Source organism: Meles meles, chromosome X (assembly GCF_922984935.1).
Source record: "Meles meles chromosome X, mMelMel3.1 paternal haplotype, whole genome shotgun sequence".
In the NCBI taxonomy this organism is placed as follows: domain Eukaryota; kingdom Metazoa; phylum Chordata; class Mammalia; order Carnivora; family Mustelidae; genus Meles; species Meles meles.
This window is the reverse complement of record NC_060087.1, coordinates 57032752-57052979: the sequence shown is the minus strand read 5'-3', so window position 1 is coordinate 57052979 and position 20228 is coordinate 57032752. Positions and strand designations below refer to the sequence as shown.

Sequence of the window (20228 nt, the reverse complement as noted above, 5' to 3'; positions counted from 1 at the left end):
TTGAAGATTAGTTGACAGTATACTTTAGGAGTCCATTTCTCGGTTCTCTATTGGGGGTCCATTTCTCGGTTCTCTTGTGTACCACTGATCTATATGTCTGTTTTTGTGCTAAAACCATACTGTCTTGATCACTACATATTTGTAATAAGTCCAGAATTGTGATGCCTCCAGCTTTGCTCTTTTTTTTCAAGCTTGCTTTGCTATTTGGGGCTTTTTATGGTTCCATACAAATTTTAGGATTATTTCTTCTAGCTCTGTGAAAAATGCTGGTGGTATTTGATAGGGATTGCATTAAATATATAGATTGCTTTGGATAGCATAGACATTTTAACAGTATTTTGTTCTTCCAATCCATGAGCATAGGATGTTTTTCCATTTCTTTCTGCCATCTTCAGTTTCTTTCATAAATGTTCTATACTTTTCAGAGTATGGATATTTTACCTCTTTGGTTAGGTTTAATCCTAAGTACCTTATGGTTTTTGGTATAATTTTAAATGAGATCAATTCTTTGATTTCTCTTTCTGCAGCTTCATTATTGGTGTATAAAATTCCAGAGATTTCTGTTCATTATTTTTTATCCTGTGACCAGTTCTAACAATTTTTTGTGTCCTAAATTTTGGTGGAGTCTTTTGGGTTTTCTACATAAAGTATCATCTCATCAGTGACTATTGAGTTTCATTTCTTCACTGCTGATTTAAGTGTAGGTTACTAGGCTTACTAGAGTCTTATTTTTGTAATAATACTTCTGTTACTTTTGAAGCAATAATGTGCATTGTAGAGATTAGAAAATACAGAAACATTTAAAAAATAAAAGTTTTCTATTCCTAGTATCCAAAATCACTACTATTAATAATTAACACATTTTCTTTCAGATCATTCTGTGAGTGTATATTTCTACACACACACACACACACACACACACACACACACACACACACACATGCGTTCACATTTTTTACCAAAATGAGATTATGGTGTTTTGCAGCTTATTTTTTTTTTCAGTTCTATAATTTCCACCTTTCCATACAATGTTAACATTTCCCTAGTTTACCCAAAAATGCCCTTTATAGGTTGTGTGCCCAAACTAGTACTCAGTATAGGGTCTCACATACACTATTTTTTATATTCTTTTCATTTTTCAAGAATCTAGTGCAGGTCTTTTTTTTTTTTATGACTGTCTTGTTGATAGGACTAGATCCACCATTGTCCTACAGAGACTTACTAGTTTTGTTTACTTTCTTCAGTGTTATATTTTCAGCTTGTTCCCCCATTTTCTTTATTTCTTATAAAGTGGGGATTTAAGGATCTAAGGACAGATGAATTCAGTTTAACTATTTTTTTGGCTAGAACACATCATAAGCAATGTTGTATCCCTTATGCTATATCACATCTGAAGATGCATATTTTTTGGTCTACCTTACTGATGTTATGATTAACCATTGCACTATTGTTCTAACCTGTCTGTGGAAGTTTGAGAGTATATATGCAATATTTGTAGCCAATCCATATATCTTGACACATCTAAGCAAGGGGAAGTCACTTTACCATCAATGATACTAATTAACAAAGCTACTGGTGTTGATTGAAGATCCAGTTATTTGAAGCTTATAGTAACTCCTCTGCCTTCTGATTGGAGTTTTTAGAATACTGATTAATCACTCCTAGTATATGTAAGTATGTATTCATAATTAGAATACTATATTTATAACTATCCTAGAGTATACATGAAAGCTAAAATACATATATCAAATTTTATCAATTTTTTAAGAAGATTTTATTTATTTATTTATTTGACAGAGAGAGAGAGATCACAAGTAGGCAGAGAAGCAGGCAGAGGAGGGGGAAAGCAGGCTCTCCACTGAGCAGATAGCCCAATGCAGGGCTTGATCCCAAGACCCTGAGATCATGACCTGAGCCGAAGGCAGAGGCTTAACCCACTGAGCCACCCAGGTGCCCTCGAATTTTATCAATTCTAAGGGAAACTTTTTTTCAAGATGTAACCTGAATTTTGAATGTGTCTTAGAATCAATGGTTTCTGAAAATTTACTGTTGTCAGGCAGCAGAGCAGTTTTGGTTTAATTATCATAACCTTTATATTCGTGAACTTGGTCCTAGCCATTCATATTGTAGTCATTTTGGCTAAATTTTGTTCATTGTTTGGTTTATTTTCTATTTAAAATGTTTTAAAAATACTAAATAATTTGACAATGATTTTTCTTTATTAGTGGCCCATGAAGTGTTGGTGTGGTTACAAATGATGACATTGATGAAATTCAGGACATTTACACTGATTGTGTTGAAGCTTTTAAATGTAAATTATATTCCATTGGAGATATGGACCACATTTTCTTTATTCAAATACACAATGGAATATTACTCAGCCATCAGAAAGGATGAATACCCACCATTTCATCAACATGGATGGAACTGGAAGGGACTATATTAAGAGAAATAAGCAGAGAAGGACAATTATCATATGGTTTCTCTCATATGTGGAACATAAGGAATAGCACAGAGGACCACAGGGAAAGAGAGGGAAAACTGAAGGGGGAAAAATCAGAGGGGGAGACAAACCATTAGAGACTCTGGACTCCAGGAGCCAAACTGGGGGTTAAAGAAGGGACGGGGGCAGTGGACAGATGGGGTAACCAGGTGATGGGTATTAAGGAGGGCATGTGATGTGATGAGCACTGAGTGTTATACACAACTAATGAATTATTGAACACTACATCAAAAACTAATGAACATAATAATAAAAAAGAAAAAAGTAAATTATAGATAATAAAATAAAATAAAAAAGTAAATTAGAGTTAATATAACACCAGTGGAGGAAAGCAAACTTGTCTGCCCTAAGGGCACTATCCTCAGGAATGGGGACTGCTCACTTTGTGAAAGACACTGACTCACTCTCCCTCTCTTAGTATCTTATCCCTTAAAAAACTTCTTATTATGCAAAATTTCAAGTATATGCAGAAATAGAAGGAACAATGTATGGACCTCTCATGTGCCTATCACCCAACTTCAATAGTTATCAACATGTGGCCAATCTTGTTTCATCAATAGTTCCATTTACCCTCCCACATATTATTTTGAAGTAAATCCAAGACATCCTATTATTTTATTCATAAATATTTTAGTATGTATATTGAAAAAAAGAAAATTATTTGTACATATAAACACAATTATGATGTCTAAACATAAGTTAGTAATAATTACTTATTATCAAATATTCTGTGTTTAAATTTCTAAGTCCCAAACATGTCATGTGTTTTTTTCCTTGAATCAGGATGCAAATAATATCCACACATAACATCTGTTAAAATGTTTTTTAAACATCTTTTAATCTTTACCAGAGGTCAGCAAATGTTTTCCATAAAGGATTAGGTTATGCATATTTTAGGCTTTGTGATCGATATAGACTCTGTCCCAACTATTTACTTCTACATTTGTAGTACAAAAACAGCCATTCATAATATGTGAACAAATGGGCAGAGCTATGCTCCAATAAAATTTTATTTATTAAAACAGATGGCAAGTTACATTTGGCCCAAGAGCCATAATTCAGTGAACCTTGATCTGTAGCAGTAGTTTTCAAACTTTTGTGTGTATCATAAGCACTTAGAGGGCTAATGAACACAGAGGCCAGGTCTTTATACAATATAGGATAGGGCCTCTATGGGATTTTTTAAAGATTTATTTATTTATTTGAGAGAGAAAGAGCATGCATGCACATGAGTGAGGCAAGAGTCAGAGGGAGAGAATCTTCAAATAGACTACCCACTGAGCATGGGGTCTGTTACAGGGCTTTATCCCAGGATCCATGAAATCATGACCTGAGCTGAAACCAAGAGTCAGATTCTTTTTTTTTTAAAGACTTTTTTTTTTTTAATTTGACAGACAGAGATCACAAGTAGGCAGAGAGGCAGGCAGAGACAGAAAGAGGGGGAAGCAGGCTTCCTGCTGAGCAGAGAGCCCGATGCAGGGCTCGATCCCAGGATCCTGGGCCAAAGGCAGAAGCTTTAACCCACTGAGCCACTGTGGCACCCCCAAGAGTCACATTCTTTTTTCTTTTTTTGTTTGTTTCAGATTTTATTTATTTATTTGACAGAGATCACAAGTAGGCAGAGAGGCAGGCAGAGAGAGAGGAAGGGAAACAAACTCTTTGCTGAGCAGAGAGCCCCATGTGGGGTTTGACCCCAGGACCCTGGGATCATGACCTGAGCTGAAGGCAGAGACTTTAACCTACTGAGCCACCCAGGCACCCCAAGAGTCAGATTCTTAACTGGCTGACCCATTCCAGGCACTACAGGGCCTCTATCTTTTTACTGTGTTCCCAATCTATAGATTTCTACATCTTTTTCTCCTTGCAGTTTATTTTTTAATGAAAACAGATCATTTGGTTTTTTTAATATTTTATTTATCTGACAGAGAGAAATCACAACTAGGCAGGCAGAGAGAGAGGAGGAAGCAGGCTCCCCACGGAGCAGAGAGCCCGATGAGGGGCTCGATCCCAGAACCCTGGGATCATGACCTGAGCTGAAGGCAGAGACTTTAACCCACTGAGCCACCCAGGTGCCCCCAGATCATTTGTTTTTTAAAGTCTGCTATTGTTGGATCGAGAGGCTTGCCCTTATTCCAGTTCTTTTTTTCTTTTTTCTTTCCTGATACAAGTTTTTTTTTTATTAATTTTTTTTGAGCTATTTGATTTTAGGGGTTTTTTTGTTGTTGTTTGTTGTTTTGAGATATTTGCTTTTGGGTTTGTTGGGTTGTTTGTTGGGTTGTTTGTTGGGTTGTTTTGTGTTGTTTTGGTATTTTTATAGTGCTGTTGGTGGTGGTGTTTATTGTGGGAAAGACAAACACACTTTATGTTCTTCCAACAATAGACACATAATGTATGACCCCCCCCATTACTTTCAAGAGAAGGACTTTCTTAGATTCATTAGATGGCAGAGCTGGAAGCACCTTCAGGTGACCTAGTAACTGTCTCATTTTACAGATGAGAGAATACATACATGGGATAAAAAAAATAAGCCAAAAATCACATAAGTGATGGAACCAGCTTTAATGAACTGCTTCAGTTTTTATGTTTTCTGTATTTATTGAAGTATAATTGACAAATAAAAATTATGTATATTTAAGATATATAACTTAATGTTTGGTTTATGTATACATTGTGAAATAATTGCCACAAGGAAGCTATTAATATATCTAATTTCATAATTAATTTAATTTTCTTCTTTTTGTGGTGATTACACATAACATTTACCCACTTAGCAAATTTTAAATGTATAATACAGTATTATTAATTCTATATGCACTGCTATATATTAGATCTCCAGAACTTAATCATCTTATTATAACTGGAACTTTGTACTTCTTGACTAACATCTTCCCATTTTCCCTTCCCTCCAGCTCCTGGCAACCACCATTCTATTCTCTGCTTCTAAGTCTGACTATTTTGGATTCCACATATAAGCAAAATTGTTTAGTATTTGTTTTTTTATGTCCAGTTTATTTCATTTAATGTGTTTCTAGGTTCATCCAGATTGTAACAAATGGCAGAATTTCCTTCTTTTTAAAGACTGATTAACATTCTATTATATGTATATATTTATCTATTTGTCCATTGTTGAACACTTAATTTGCTTCCATATATTGGCTAAAGTGAATAATACTGCAATGGGACTACACATATCTTTTTGAGATAGTGCTTTCATTTCCTTTGGATTGTCTATGTGAAATGAACAAACCTTTCAGAATCCCTAATAAAAGTAGAAAGAGAGTTTCATTTGAATCCAAGTTAGGACAGCTGACCAGAAACATGGTCTTTACAAGGAAGGAAGTGCTCCAGAAAATGAACATTTTTTATGGGTCTATATACTTTTTTTTACATCTTATAAAGGCTCAAAATATTATAGATTAGCATATAGGCAGGGATCACAAGTTTTATCATACAGGAATGCAGGTGATGTATTTCTGAGAGAAAAAGGTCAAGAAAGAATTTTGTTTTAAGATTTTATTTATTTATTTGACACACAGAGAGAGATCACAAGCGGCATAGAGGCAGGCAGAAAAGGGGGGAAGCAGGCTCCCTGCTGAGCAGAGAGCCATGAGGGGCTTGATCCCAGTACCCTGAGATCCAGACCTGAGCCAAAGTGAGTGAGCTGAAGGTAGAGGCTTAACCCACAGAGCCACTCAGGCACCCCAAGAAAGAATTCTTGACACCTTTTCAGTGCAGAAAGATTTTATTAAAGCATGGAACAGGACCCATGAGTAAAATTGCTGCACTGTGACTGTGTGGAGCAATGGACTATATACATTCAAGTTGGGGGACAGATATAAAGGAAGTCAATAAAGGGATTTCTACATGTTAAAGAGAACTTAAAGGATCCTGGAGGTCTGGCTATTGTCAAGCTAAAGTCCCTTTTAATCTCTAGCAAAACATCAACACTAAAGCAGCCATGAGTTCCTTGAGGAATGTCACACTCTACATATCTCAGGTTATTTCTCAGTGGGCTGCAAGTTGTAAGGAAATTTAATTTTATCTACATTTCTTTTGCCTTTCTTCTCCTCATCATCATAGGGAGTAGGAACATTGACTGACACCTCAAGGACATGATGGTTTTCCTTTAGGCTGCTCATTCCGAAAGCAGGTGTATAATGTATACATGTTGAGCCATAAATCAGGCTTTTGATTTAAACAATGTTTGTGTTCAGTAATGCTAACTAAAAAAGAAATCTAAAATGGCTTCCCTTGTATATCAGTCCTTGAGAGAGTTTTTCTCTCATCAAGGTATATATCCAGAAGTGGGATTGCTGGATCATAAGGTAGTTCTATTTTATACACATTTTAGTTTATGACCTCTGATCTAAGCCCTCCAATCAAAATTATTTTTCTAAACTGGAGGCTTTTTACAACTTCCTCTGATAGCCTTTTTTTTTTGTTTTAAATTTTGATGTTCCAGAAGTTGTATCCATTGTCACTAGTCCACGTGGACTAGAGAATTTAAGATCTGTTTGCTGCCAAGTTGTATCACAAACTCCTACATAATTCACTACTAACAATGCTCTTATTTTTATTTTATTTCTTTCATTATCTCACACTTCTGAGTGTGAATTATACCTCTTAATGATAATGTATAATAAAAAGAGAGATGTCAAATGCAAAATAATCTCCCTCCAAAATAGGTTACCTTCCAAATCTTTTTAAGAAGGCCAAGAAGAAAAACAATGTCCTGAATGGGATACCAGGAACCTCACTTAGAAAAATAGAATGTGCCGTTAGCTTAAAGGGAACCCTATAAGTGTTTTGTTTTCTTAACAGGAATTAGATAAGCAAGCACTGAGGTGCAATAGGATAACTGTAAGACTTGTGACCCAACAAATATGGATTTGAATCCTTGTATCACCATGTAGTCACAAACTGTGTGACCTTGATTAAGTGCTTTACCTTCTGTGAATGTAGCCTTCAGAGATAAAACACTCTGCCTTTTTGGAGTTGGGAGTATTAAGTGAGCTCTGTCACGTTTACCAGAAGTCCATTCCTTTCAGAGTTCACAAAAGGAGATAAGCATTCACACATGTTGGAGGCTGTTACACAAGTGTCCTTGCCTTGCTGCTAGTGGTTTAACCACTTGGTGGTGGTATGGAGTAGCTTTTCCATTTTAACATCTCAAACATATTGTCGTTAAATAATAAGGGTTAATTGTCAAAATATTTAAATTGTTAAAGGTACCCATCAGCAGCCCCAAGTAAAAATGCCTGTGAATTGTTGCTCTTCATTATCATGTGAATGGCACTCAGCCTTTGTCATTGGCTTAACAGATTTCATCAGGGTTTGTCTAAGGATTCTGTCTCAGTCAATGACCCACTTAGTAAAAAGAGCATGCCTATTAATGGGGTCAGTCTCTCAGGGGCATTTACCTGGGGGGGGGAGGGTTTGAAAATTAGTGTTTGAGATGGGTTGTCTCACTGCCTCACCTCTCTGCCCCCACTGCCAAACTAACCAAAATCTTCCCATACTTTATTTGCTGCCTCCAGTACTATTTGAAAGAGCAGTGGAGGCACTAAATTCCATTAAAAATAATTAATTGATACCTGCTTTGTATGAGTCACATGCACTTGCACTTGAAAGTTTACCACCTGGTAAGGGAGGCAGGTAAGAAACAGAAAATTGTAATGTATTTGCTTGCCAATGGTGTCAGTCAAGAAGAGGACAATAGGCTGTGATAGCCCTGAAGGAGATGTCACCTAAAGGATAAATAGACATTATTTAGATCCAGAAGGAAGAGGACATTCTAAGCAGAAGGAGTGGCATGAAACAGCATGGTATAGCCAGAAAACCTAATCTAAGTGGTATAGTGTATCAAGAGAGTCAGAGGTCAGCAGTCCTCAGATGGAGACTCCTAGAGAGGTAATAATAATAGCAGATATTTCTAATGCAATATTTCCATGATACCATTCTAAAGCAATTTACTCTATGTAACAGCCCTCTGAGGCGGATACTATTTTTGCATGTGGAAAAACTGAAGTCCAGAGAAGTTAGGTCACTAATACTGTTGCAAAGTTGAGTGGTACTGTTAGGATTCAAACCTAGGTCAGATTTGGAGTCGAACCTGTACATTGGGATTAGAAAATAGGCTATAAATTGCAACTTTGAAGAGAGTTGGCCCTATCCTATAAGTGCTACAAAGCCCCTACAGAGAATTTTAGCAAGGAGAGTGATTAGGGATCAGAATATTGGTGATTACAGGCTCTACTCTGATGAGACTGACTGACTGTGGTTTCAAGGAAATCCCTTTTCTTCTTTGGACCTCTGGGTTTTTTGTTTGTTTTGTTTTTGTTTTGAGGGGGGTGTGTGTGTTTGTGTGTGTGATTGCATCTGTAAACTGAGGATGGTGATGATAAATGGCTAATTTTAAAGATCCCTTCCAGCTCTTTGAGTTTTTTTTTACTTTCAAACTAGGGGTGGGGGAGGGGCTAGATTCCTGACTGGAGTCAGACTGGTGAAGCTAGTAGATACTTCTCTACATGTTTTGTTCTTTTTTATACATCCTTTATACATGCTATATTTGTTGCCTAGAATGTTGTCTTACTTCTTTCCTGTCTTTCTAAATAACTTTCTAACTATAGCTCCCTATCCTCCTTCTCTTAACTCCTACAATGCTACTAAGTTAGGTATGTCTCACTTAGGTGCCTAATAATATACTATCTTTTATTCTTTGCTACTTGTTTTCTTTGTAGTATTTTCTTCTCGAATATATTTTGGACTCGCATTTTTTCCTACTTTTTAGTTTCTCTTTCCCCCATATCATCTAACATAGTCTTGCTTAGAGAAAATTTTGTTAATCTTTTTTTTTTTCTCTTTTGGCAGTGTATGTGAGCACAGCAAAGAGAATCTCATGACCCCTTCCAACATGGGCGTTATCTTTGGGCCCACTCTGATGAGAGCTCAGGAGGACACTGTTGCTGCCATGATGAACATCAAATTCCAGAACATTGTGGTGGAAATTCTAATCGAGCACTTCATCAAGGTATGTATTCCCTGTTTTCACCATCACTTCTCCAAGCATGTGACACTTTCCCCTAACCACCTTTTAGAGTTGTGTCTTCCTCCCTTGCTCAAGTTGGTAATGGAAGGAAATTCCATTATGACACAATGGCATTTAATAGCATTTCTGACACTGTGAAATTCATTTAGCAAATATTGCTCAATTCTGTAACTATTTCATTATTAGACACCAGGCTAAATGGTATAGAAGAAGAAAAAAAAATCATTGTTCCTGCCTTTACAGAGTTAACAGGTTAATATGAAGATAGCCATATATACAAATGAAAATATAAAAGTGTTGCATGTACAATGAAACCATAAAGAAAGAAATACCTATTCTTTTTAAACCTCATCTCATTTCAAAAACAAAATTAACATGGTATATTTTATATGGTATATAAAATACAAGGTACTATACATTATAATTAGGTCAAATGAAAAAGAAAAAATAAGTATAGAGACAGAAAATGAATCCAGGAATGAGGCTAGACAAGAAATGATCATTGACAAGTCCTGTGCACTTGCTACAGATGGCCCTTTATCTGGCTCTAAGCTTTCTAGCAGCAATTATACCTAGGAAGGTATAATTCAATAAAAACTTTTCTGCAGGGGGAGGAGACTAATGACATAGTCTAAACCCAAGCTCTGCCACTTACCACCTATATTTGGTAGGATACAGGTTAGGCTTCTAAGACTCTACATACAAACACAGTGGCTCCAACGAAAGAAACATTTATTACTTGATTAGGGAATAGTCCAGTAAGGTATTCCAGTGCTGGTATGGTGACTTGACAGGGGCAAGAACCCAGTTTCCTTCTTTCTTGTTCTTCTGCCATCTCTAAGGTACTGCTTCACTTGCATGACCAAATAAATACCTTCTATATTATATTAGTTGAGAAGGATGAAAGAAAGTCAAATGAAGGATATAACACTTTCCTTTAAGCCCAGGACCTGGAAATCATGTATATCACGTTTATGTAAATAAATGGTATGTAAATACCATTCCAGAATAATCCAGTGGTCACATCTGGTGGGTGAGTTAAGGAAGTATAGTTTTTATTTGGGACCCTTGAGTGCCCAGGTAAGTCTTTAGTTCTTTTTCTAAAAGAAAATAAGATAATATATATTGGATTACAACTGGCATTCTCTGCTATATTATCTGTGTAACATCAAACAACTTCTCTGATAGTCCTTTTTGTAGCTGAAATGTGAAGATAATAATAAATCTGTGCTATGTGAAAGTCACACGTCCAAAGTTACTTAGCTAGTAAGAGAGATGGGGCTTAAATCCAAGTAGCCTGGCTCAGAGTTGAAGTACTTAATCACTATGAAGTGCTGCCTGATCAATCATTTTTGAATGGTGATATTATTGGACATAGAGGACAATTTGGGATTATCAAAGACGGGTACTTGCAGAGAGGTACAACTTATGTAAGTACTAAATGTGGAAATAAAGGAAAATAGGGAAAGGAAATTTCAAGGAGATGACCCAGCATGAACAAAGGCCAAAGACCTTAAACTTCAAGAAATTTGGTATTGTTGGAAAATGAAATAAAAATAGCAGTGGCCAGAGATGTGATTGGAGGCAAACAGGGCCAGGTCTTAAAAGGACCTTGTCTTGTCTAGTTGAAGAGTTTGGAATGTTTGTCATTGTTCCTACAGGCTTGGGAAAGCATTGCTTAAAAGTAGAATAGTATGATAGATAGACTTACATTCAGGAGATGTTATCTTGTCTGTAGTGTGAAGGATAGATTACAGAGAGAGAGGGTAGTACCATTGTCAGATCAATAAATAACTGTAGTCTGAGTTAAGGTGGTGGGAAGAGGAACAGGTATGGAAAAGCATAGGACTTAGTGATTAGAAGTAGAAAATGCGGGAGTGGAAGATGTCTGAACTCTGGATTTCTAACTTGGCTGACTAGATGGTTGGGGCTGTCCTTCATAAATATAAGAAATACAGAATGGGAAATTTGGGGGAAGATGGAAAAAAACCTCAATTTGCTGCAAATTGGATGTCAGATTCCTGAAGGATATTGAGAAAGCAGTATCTAGGAAGTAGCTGGAATAAAGTAAGGGATAGCAAACTTTACTCAAAGAAAATATTTATGGTAAGTATTTTAGTCTGTGCAGGTCACAGAAATATTTCACAACTATTCAACTCCACCTTTATATTGGAAAAGCAGCCATAGACAATGTATAAACAAATGAATATTCCAATAGAACTCTGTTTATAAAATAGGGAGCAGGCCTATGGGCTGCAGTTTCTTGACTCTTGGTCTAAAGCCTAAATTTCATTTATTGATTAATTACTTGAGTGATATTCATTCAACCAATATGTATTGAGTACACACTATTTGCCAGGTACTATTTTAGGCCCTGGAGATACAGTCCTTTGCATTCATCTTTAGAATTTATATTCTAAAGAAAGTAGGAAAACAATATGCAAAATAAGTAAAATACATAGTATGTTAGATAGTAATGAACATTAAGAAGAAAAATAAAGCAGAGAAGAGGAATAGGAAAGGTTGGAAAGTGGTTTTGCAATTTTAAATACAATAAGGCCTCACTAAAAGGACAAATTTTGAGCAGAGATCCATCCATAGGAAATAAAGGAGTGATTTTTTTTTTTTTCAGATATCTGAGGGAAAAGCATTTTAGGCTGAGATAATGGTAAGCGCAGTATCCCTGAAGCAGAAGTGTGCCTATCATGATCAAAGTGCAAAATCTTTTTTAGCTAAAAAAGATTTAACAAACAAAAAAGAAATATAAGAAGATGGATTCAGAAAGAAAATAGAGAATGCTGAGTAAATTCTATAGGTCCTTAGAATCCATTGGAAGGACTTTGATTTTGCTGTATCTGACTAAGATAAAAGGGAGGTTTTTAAGAGAAATAATACAATTTGATTTATGTTTAACAGGACTAGTCTGGATGCTATGTGGAAATAAAGGTAGAAGAAGGAAACTAATTAGGAAGCTGTTTTAACAGTGCAATCAGAAAATGGTTGTACTTTAGATGAGGATAGTAATAGTGGAGTTGGTAAGAAGTGGTCAAATTCTAAATGTATTTTGAAGTCAGAGCCAATAGGATTTGCTGACAAATCACATGTGGAATATAGAAGAGAGGAGTCATGGGTAACTTCAAGGTTTTTAATCTGAGCAATTAGAAGGATGAAGTTGCCATTTACTGAGATATATAAGAATGAAGGAGGACAGATTTGAAAGGAAAAAAAAAAAGCAGGAGTTCAGCCTGTGCGACATCCAAGGTCAGAGAAGAAAACAGGATTAGAGAAATAGAGTTGGCCTTTAACAGCATAGAGGTGGTGTTTAAGACAATATGAATGAATATTTTTGCCTAATGAATACTTGTGTGAGAGAATAAATGTTAAACCAAGAATTGAAAACTAAGAAGTGCCAATGTTTGAAGGGCCAGTGGAAGAGATTACAAAACAGATTGAGAAGGATTGGTCAATGACAGAACTAGGAGATAGGGGAGCCACAGGCCCTGGAAATGAGAGAGTCTTAGGAAGGAAAGAGAAGACAGAAGTTTCAATTTCTCAAGACGTATTATGTCGGACAAGCACTGAAAAGTACCTACTGCTTTAAATGTTGGTGATTTTTTAAAAATATAAGCAATATATGTACATGGCAAAAACATAAACCATAAAAAGTAGAACACATTTCTATCCTTTACCTATGCTCAACTCCTAATTCCAATCTTCATTTCAATAATTTCTTGTCACTCTGGTGAAGGAAAAAAGTACATATATACACACATACATGCGTATACACACATAAATATTTGACATATTTTCTATGCATATATTATTCTTCTACTTAGTACAGCTAAAATCTATGGGCATTATATATAAAAATAACACAAGAAGACTCTCAAATATGGAAGGAAGAAGGTGAACCAGACTGGCTAGGGACCCTAAGACCTGAGCAATGACATGACCACAACTCACCTGGATTTTGTCTTTGCCTCATCTCCCAGATTGGGCAGTGTAGAAGCTGAGAACACCACCAGGTGCAGTCAAAAAAGGTATCAACAAAAGCCTACTCTCTTTAGACAAAGGACCTGGAAAGGAACAAACCTAAAACACAGAAAAAATTTAGATAGTAACCTCTCTACTCCAACAAAATAGCACAGAAGAAAATGCAGCCCTACCTCCACCCCTTCCAGCAAATGCTGAGTAGAGAATCTAGATTTCTACCTTTTCTAGGCTGTAACAATCACCTGAGCCTCTCTCCCCTGATTCCATGCAGTGTTGACAAGAAGGCCAAGTGGGGACCCAGACTTTCCTCCTTACCTGGTGGTAATGGACACCGTCCTCCACTTTCAATGGTATCGGTGGAGACTACACAAAGCACCTGAACACCCATGCCTATTTGGCGTTGGAGTAACATCAGAGGAGGCTTGGTAGAAATACAGGACTTTCACCACCACTCAGTGGTAATAAGGTTAGCACACTATGATTTCAGTGGAGAAGAGACCATTTGGGGAGCAGTGGGGAGCAGTAATGAGATACCCCTCCTCTTCCAGTCACAGTGGTATCAGGAGAGGCATAGTGAGAAGTCTGAACTCCTACACCTGCCTAGCAATAACAGGAAGTTCTTACCTTCCACTGAGATGTCAATGGAAGACAAGTGGAAAACATGGACTTTCACTCCATCCTGGCAGAAACGAGGCAGTGCTCCTCCTACCTTATGGTGGCAGTGTCAGAGGAGGCCTGATATAACAGAAGATATAAGTAAGAACAAGTCTCATATAGTACCCAAATTGTGCAGGCTTCAGTCAAAAATCATTTGTCAAAATCATACCAAGATGATTCATCACAACATGAATGAGAAAAGACTATCAATAGAAATCAACACCAAGATGACACAAATGTTAATGATCTTTTTAAAAAGATTTTATTTATTTATTTGACAGAGATTACAAGAAGACAGAAAAGCAGGCAGAGGGAGAGGAAGGTAAGCAGGCTCCCTGCTGAGCAGAGAGCCCGATGCGGGGCTCGATCCCAGGACCCTGGGATCATGACCTGAGCCAGAGGCAGAGGCTTTAACCCACTGAGCCACCCAGGTGCCCCAGATGTTAATGATTTGACAAGAATTTTAAAGTAATCACTATAAAAATGCCTTAATGAGCCATTAGGAATACATTTGAAAAAAAAAATAGAGAATCTCAGCAAAGTAATAGAAAGTTTCTGCAAAGAAGTACAGATTCAGGGGTGCCTGGGTGGCTCAGGGGGTTAAAGCCTCTGCCTTCAGCTCAAGTAATGATCCCAGGGTCCTGGGATCGAGCCCCACATTGTTCAGCATGGAGCCTGCTTCCTCCTCTCTCTTTCTCTGCCTGCCTCTCTGCCTACTTGTGATCTCTATCTGTCAAATAAATAAATAAAATCTTTTTTTAAAATTTCTTTATTTTCAGCATAACAGTGTTCATTGTTTTTGCACCACACTCAGTGCTCCATGCAGTACGTACCCTCCCTATTACCCACCATCTGGTTCCTCAACCTCCCACCCCCCCCCTCCGCCCCTTCAAAACCCTCTAGTTGTTTTTCAGAGTCCATAGACTCTCATGGTTCATCTCCCCTTCCAGTTTCCCTCAACTCCCTCTCCTCTCCATCTCCCCATGTCCTCCATGTTATTTGTTATGCTCCACAAATAAGGGAGACCATACGATACTTGACTCTCTCTGCTTGACTTATTTCGCTCAGCATAATCTCTTCCAGTCCCGTCCATGTTACTACAAAAGTTGGGTATTCATCCTTTCTGATGGAGGCATAATACTCCATTGTGTATATGGACCACATCTTCCTTATCCATTCATCCATTGAAGGGCATCTTGGTTCTTTCCACAGTTTGGCGACCGTGGCCATTGCTGCAATAAACATTGGGGTACAGATCACTCTTCTTTTCACTACATCTGTATCTTTAGGGTAAATACCCAGCAGTGCAATTGCAGGGTCATAGGGAAGCTCTATTCTTAATTTCTTGAGGAATCTCCACACTGTTCTCCAAAGTGGCTGCACCAACTTGCATTCCCACCAACAGTGTAAGAGGGTTCCCCTTTCTCCACATCCTCTCCAACATACGTTGTTTCCTGTCTTGCTAATTTTGGCCATTCTAACTGGTGTCAGGTGGTATCTCAATGTAGTTTTAATTTGAATCTCCCTGATGGCTAGTGATGATGAACATTTTTTCATGTGTCTGATAGCCATTTGTATGTCTTCATTGGAGAAGTGTCTGTTCATATCTTCTGCCCATTTTTTGATATGATTATCTGTTTTGTGTGTGTTGAGTTTGAGGAGTTCTTTATAGATCCTGGATATCAACCTTTTGTCTGTACTGTCATTTGCAAATATCTTCTCCCATTCCGTGGGTTGCCTCTTTGTTTTGTTGACTGTTTCCTTTGCTGTGCAGAAGCTTTTGATCTTGATGAAGTCCCAAAAGTTCATTTTCGCTTTTGTTTCCTTTGCCTTTGGAGACATATCTTGGAAGAAGTTGCTGTGGCTGATATCGAAGAGGTTACTGCCTATGTTCTCCTCTAAGATTCTGAGGGAGTCCTGTCTCACGTTGAGGTCTTTTATCCATTTCGAGTTTATCTTTGTGTACAGTGTAAGAGAATGGTTGAGTTTCATTCTTCTACATATCGCTGTCCAGTTTTCCCAGCACCATTTATTGAAGAGACTGTCTTTTTTCCATTGTATATTTTTTCCTGTTTTGTCAAAGATTATTTGACCATAGAGTTGAGGGTCCATATCTGGGCTCTCCACTCTGTTGCACTGGTCAATGTTTCTGTTTTTATGCCAGTACCACGCTGTCTTGGTGATCACAGCTTTGTAGTCAAGCTTGAAATCGGGTAACGTGATGCCGCCAGTTTTGTTTTTGTTTTTCAACATTTCCTTAGCAATTCAGGGTCTCTTCTGATTCCATACAAATTTTAGGATTATTTGCTCCAGCTCTTTGAAAAATACCGGTGGAATTTTGATTGGAATGGCGTTAAAAGTATAGATTGCTCTAGGCAGTATAGACATTTTAACAATGTTTATTCTTCCAATCCAAGAGCATGGAACGGTCTTCCATCTTTTTGTGTCTTCTTCAATTTCTTTCATGAGTGTTCTGTAGTTCCTCGAGTACAGGTCCTTTACCTCTTTGGTTAGGTTTATTCCCAGGTATCTTTTGGTTCTTGGTGCTATAGTAAATGGAATCGATTCTCTAATTTCCCTTTCTGTATTTTCATTGTTAGTGTATAAGAAAGCCACTGATTTCTGTACATTGACTTTGTATCCTGCACGTTATTGAATTGCTGTATGAGTTCTAGTAGTTTGGGGGTGGAGTCTTTGGGGTTTTCCATATAAAGAATCATGTCATCTGTGAAGAGAGAGACTTTGACTTCTTCCTTGCCAATTTGGATACCTTTTATTTCTCTTTGTTGTCTGATTGCCATTGCTAGGACTTCTAATACTATGTTGAACAAGAGTGGTGAGAGTGGGCATCCTTGTCGTCTTCCTGATCTCAACGGGAAGGCTGCAAGCTTTTTCCCATTGAGGTTGATATTTGCTGTGGGTTTTTCATAGATTTTATGAAGTTCAGGAATGTTCCCTCTATCCCTATACTTTGAAGCGTTTTAATTAGTAATGGATGCTGGATTTTGTCAAATGCTTTTTCTAATAAAATCTTTTTTAAAAAAAAGAAATACAGGGGCACCTGGGTAGCTCAGTTGGTTAAAGCCTATGTCTTCGGCTCAGGTCATGATCCCAGGGTCCTGGGATTGAGCCCTGCATCGGGCTCTCTGCTCAGCAGGGATTCTGCTTCCTCCTCTCTCTCTTCCTGCCTTTCTGCTTACTTGTGATCTCTGTCTGTCAAATAAATAAACAAAATCTTTATAAAAAACAAATTCAGTAAATAAACAGAAGATATAAAGAAGAACTAAGTAAAAATTACAGAACTGCAAAATGCAATAAATGAAACTTAAAAATCCAGTGGATGGGCTCAATAGAATGGAGAGGACAGCGGAGAGAATCTGAACTTTTAGAATAACAGAAGTTATTCAATCCAAACAACAGAAGACTAAGAGAAATTGTTGCTAGCAGACCTCTCCTAGAAGAATGGCTAATGTAAGTTCTCTAAACAAAAAAGGCACAATAAAAGAAGAAATCTTAAAATATCGGGAAAGAAAAATGAACAATAGAAAAAGCAAATATGTGCGTAAATTTTATAGACTTTCCTTTTCCTCTTGAGTTTCTCAATTGTGTTTGATGGTTAAGCAAATTGTGTTTTAGCTTTATTGGGATAAAACAAAATTTACAGCATGATCTGATGTGATTTTCAATGTATACGACAGAAAAGTTTAAGACAATTGTATTATAAAAGGGGGAGCATAAAGAACATTAGAAGGAGGTAAGGTTTGTACATTTCAGCAAACACGTAAAATGTTGAAACCAGTGGCCTGTGGTGAGTTATATGTGTACAATGTAATACCTAAAACTACCACTCAAAATCTATACAAAGAGATACACCTAGAAACACTATAGATAAATCAAACTGGAATTATAAAAAGTGCTCAAGAAAACACAGAAATCCTAAGCCTTTATGTTTTATGTAATAAACAACAAAACTTCCATAGACATGAAATAAAAATCTGTTGAGCGGAAAGGAAAAATAGAAAAATTCACAATTATACTCAAAGACTTTAACACCCCTCTCTCAGAACCTTTTTACACTGTTGGTAGGAATGCAAACTGGTGCAGCCACTCTGAAAAACAATATGGAGATTCCTCAAAAAAATTAAAAAGAGGGGCACATTCGTGGCTCAGTGGGTTAAGCTTCTGCCTTCAGCTCAGGTCATGATCCTGGTCCTGGGTCATGGTCATGGGATAGAGCCCTGTATCAGGCTCCTTCCTCCCTGCTCATTCTCTCTCCCTCCCTCTCTCTCTCTCTCTTTCTCTTCTCATGCTCTCTCTCTCTCTCTCAAATGAATAAATAAACCTTTTTAAAATGTTAAAAATAGAACTACCCTAGGACCCAGCAATTGCACTACTAGGTATATACCCAAAGGATTAAAAAATACAGATTCAAAGGGACACATGCACCCCAATGTTTATAGCAGCATTATCAACAATAACCAAATTGTTGAGCCCAAAGATGTCCATCGACTGATGAGTGGGTAAAGAAGTGGAATATTTATACAATGGAATATTACTCAGCCATCATAAAGAATGAAATCTTGCCATTTGTAATAATGTGGACAGAGCTAGAATGTACTATGCCAGGTGAAGTAAGTCACTCAGGGAAAGACAAATATCACATGAGTTCACTCATATGTGGAATTTAAGAAACAAAACAGATGAACATAGGGAAAAGGAAAAAAAGAGAAGGAAGCAAACCATAAGAGACACTTAATGATCATTATCAAACTGAAGGTTGATGGAGGGAGGCAGGCAGGGATTGGGCTAAATGGCTAATGGGTATTAAGGAGGGCACTTGTTGTGATGAGCACTGGGTATTGTATGTAAGTGATGAATCACTAAATTCTACTCCTGAAACTAATGTTATATGTTAACTAAAATTTAAATAAAAACTTAAAATATCTTAAAAAATAACACCTCCCTCTCAACAACTAAAAGAGCATCTAAATAGAAAATCAGAAATTATTTAGAAAAATTCAGGAACACTATCAACCAACAGAACACCCAACAACAGCAAAATATACATTTATTTTCAAGTGGCCACAGAACACATACCAAGATAGACCATATCCTGGGCCATAAAACAAACTTTAAAAAGACCTTAAAAATAGAATTATGCATAAGGTCTTCTCTGACCACAATGGAATCAAACTAAAAATCAGTAACAAAAGGCAAATTAAGGCTTAGAGGGAAAAATGGCAACATTGAAGAACCCGGTTTCTCCATCCTCCCCACAAAGATCAATGATTGGATAGATGTCTGTGAACACAAATAGCTCTGGCAGACCTCTAGAGTTCATTTAGGAAGTTTTAGCAACATAGTGGAACCAAGAGAAAAAAAAAACCTGAGAATAATTGTACTAGAAGAGGAAAAAAGACTGACTTCATTTGCCTATATCATCCCATTCTCCAAGGTGTCATTGTTCAGTGCCAAGAAGGAACTTCCCAGCTAGAAAATCTTCCCCTCACCATGAAAGGAAGAATAATGTGAACAACCAGCTTCTCCATCCTCTCAGGGCACTGTGTGAAGGTCCATTTTCAGTTTTACCCCACTCAGATTAGCAAAGCTGAGATGTTCACAGCTGGCTGGGAATAAGGAAGAAAAGCATAGGCTGTTACAGTCATGCAGTAGGAGTGATCACAGTTCACAGATAACTGCTCTGCAGGTAAACCCAGCAGATTTCATCACTGCTAAAACCAACAGTCAGCACAGTCACTGTGAACCCACTGTAGGATTCACCAGCTTTCTCCCCATAGGTAGTCATGTTCCCTAATGCCAGCCACAGTTACTCTCTTTTCCCTCACCCTTGATGAAGCCCAGGAACCACACTGGTAGTCATCCAAGATCTCTGCAGATGCCCAAGTTTAAAATGCTACCTGCCTGGGACTTGTGCCACCCCCACTGGAGCCCAGGAGACATGCTTACAGCCTGCTTGGGCCTCTGCAGCTAATGAGTGGAAAATGCCAGCCTAGGTCTCCTAGACTG

At 37.4% G+C, this 20228-nt stretch overlaps 1 protein-coding gene across 5 annotated transcripts in view; it reads left to right on the top strand.

Annotated features, from left to right (window-relative positions):
- The window catches only part of OPHN1 (oligophrenin 1), a 612383-nt gene that overhangs the window by 467626 nt on the left and 124529 nt on the right, over window positions 1–20228 (top strand). For all 5 annotated transcript variants that reach the window (XM_045995231.1, XM_045995230.1, XM_045995233.1 and 2 more), the window contains exon 19: window positions 9374–9533. In XM_045995231.1, coding sequence (XP_045851187.1) covers window positions 9374–9533 — 160 coding nt within the window. The remainder of the gene's footprint in view (window positions 1–9373; window positions 9534–20228) is intronic.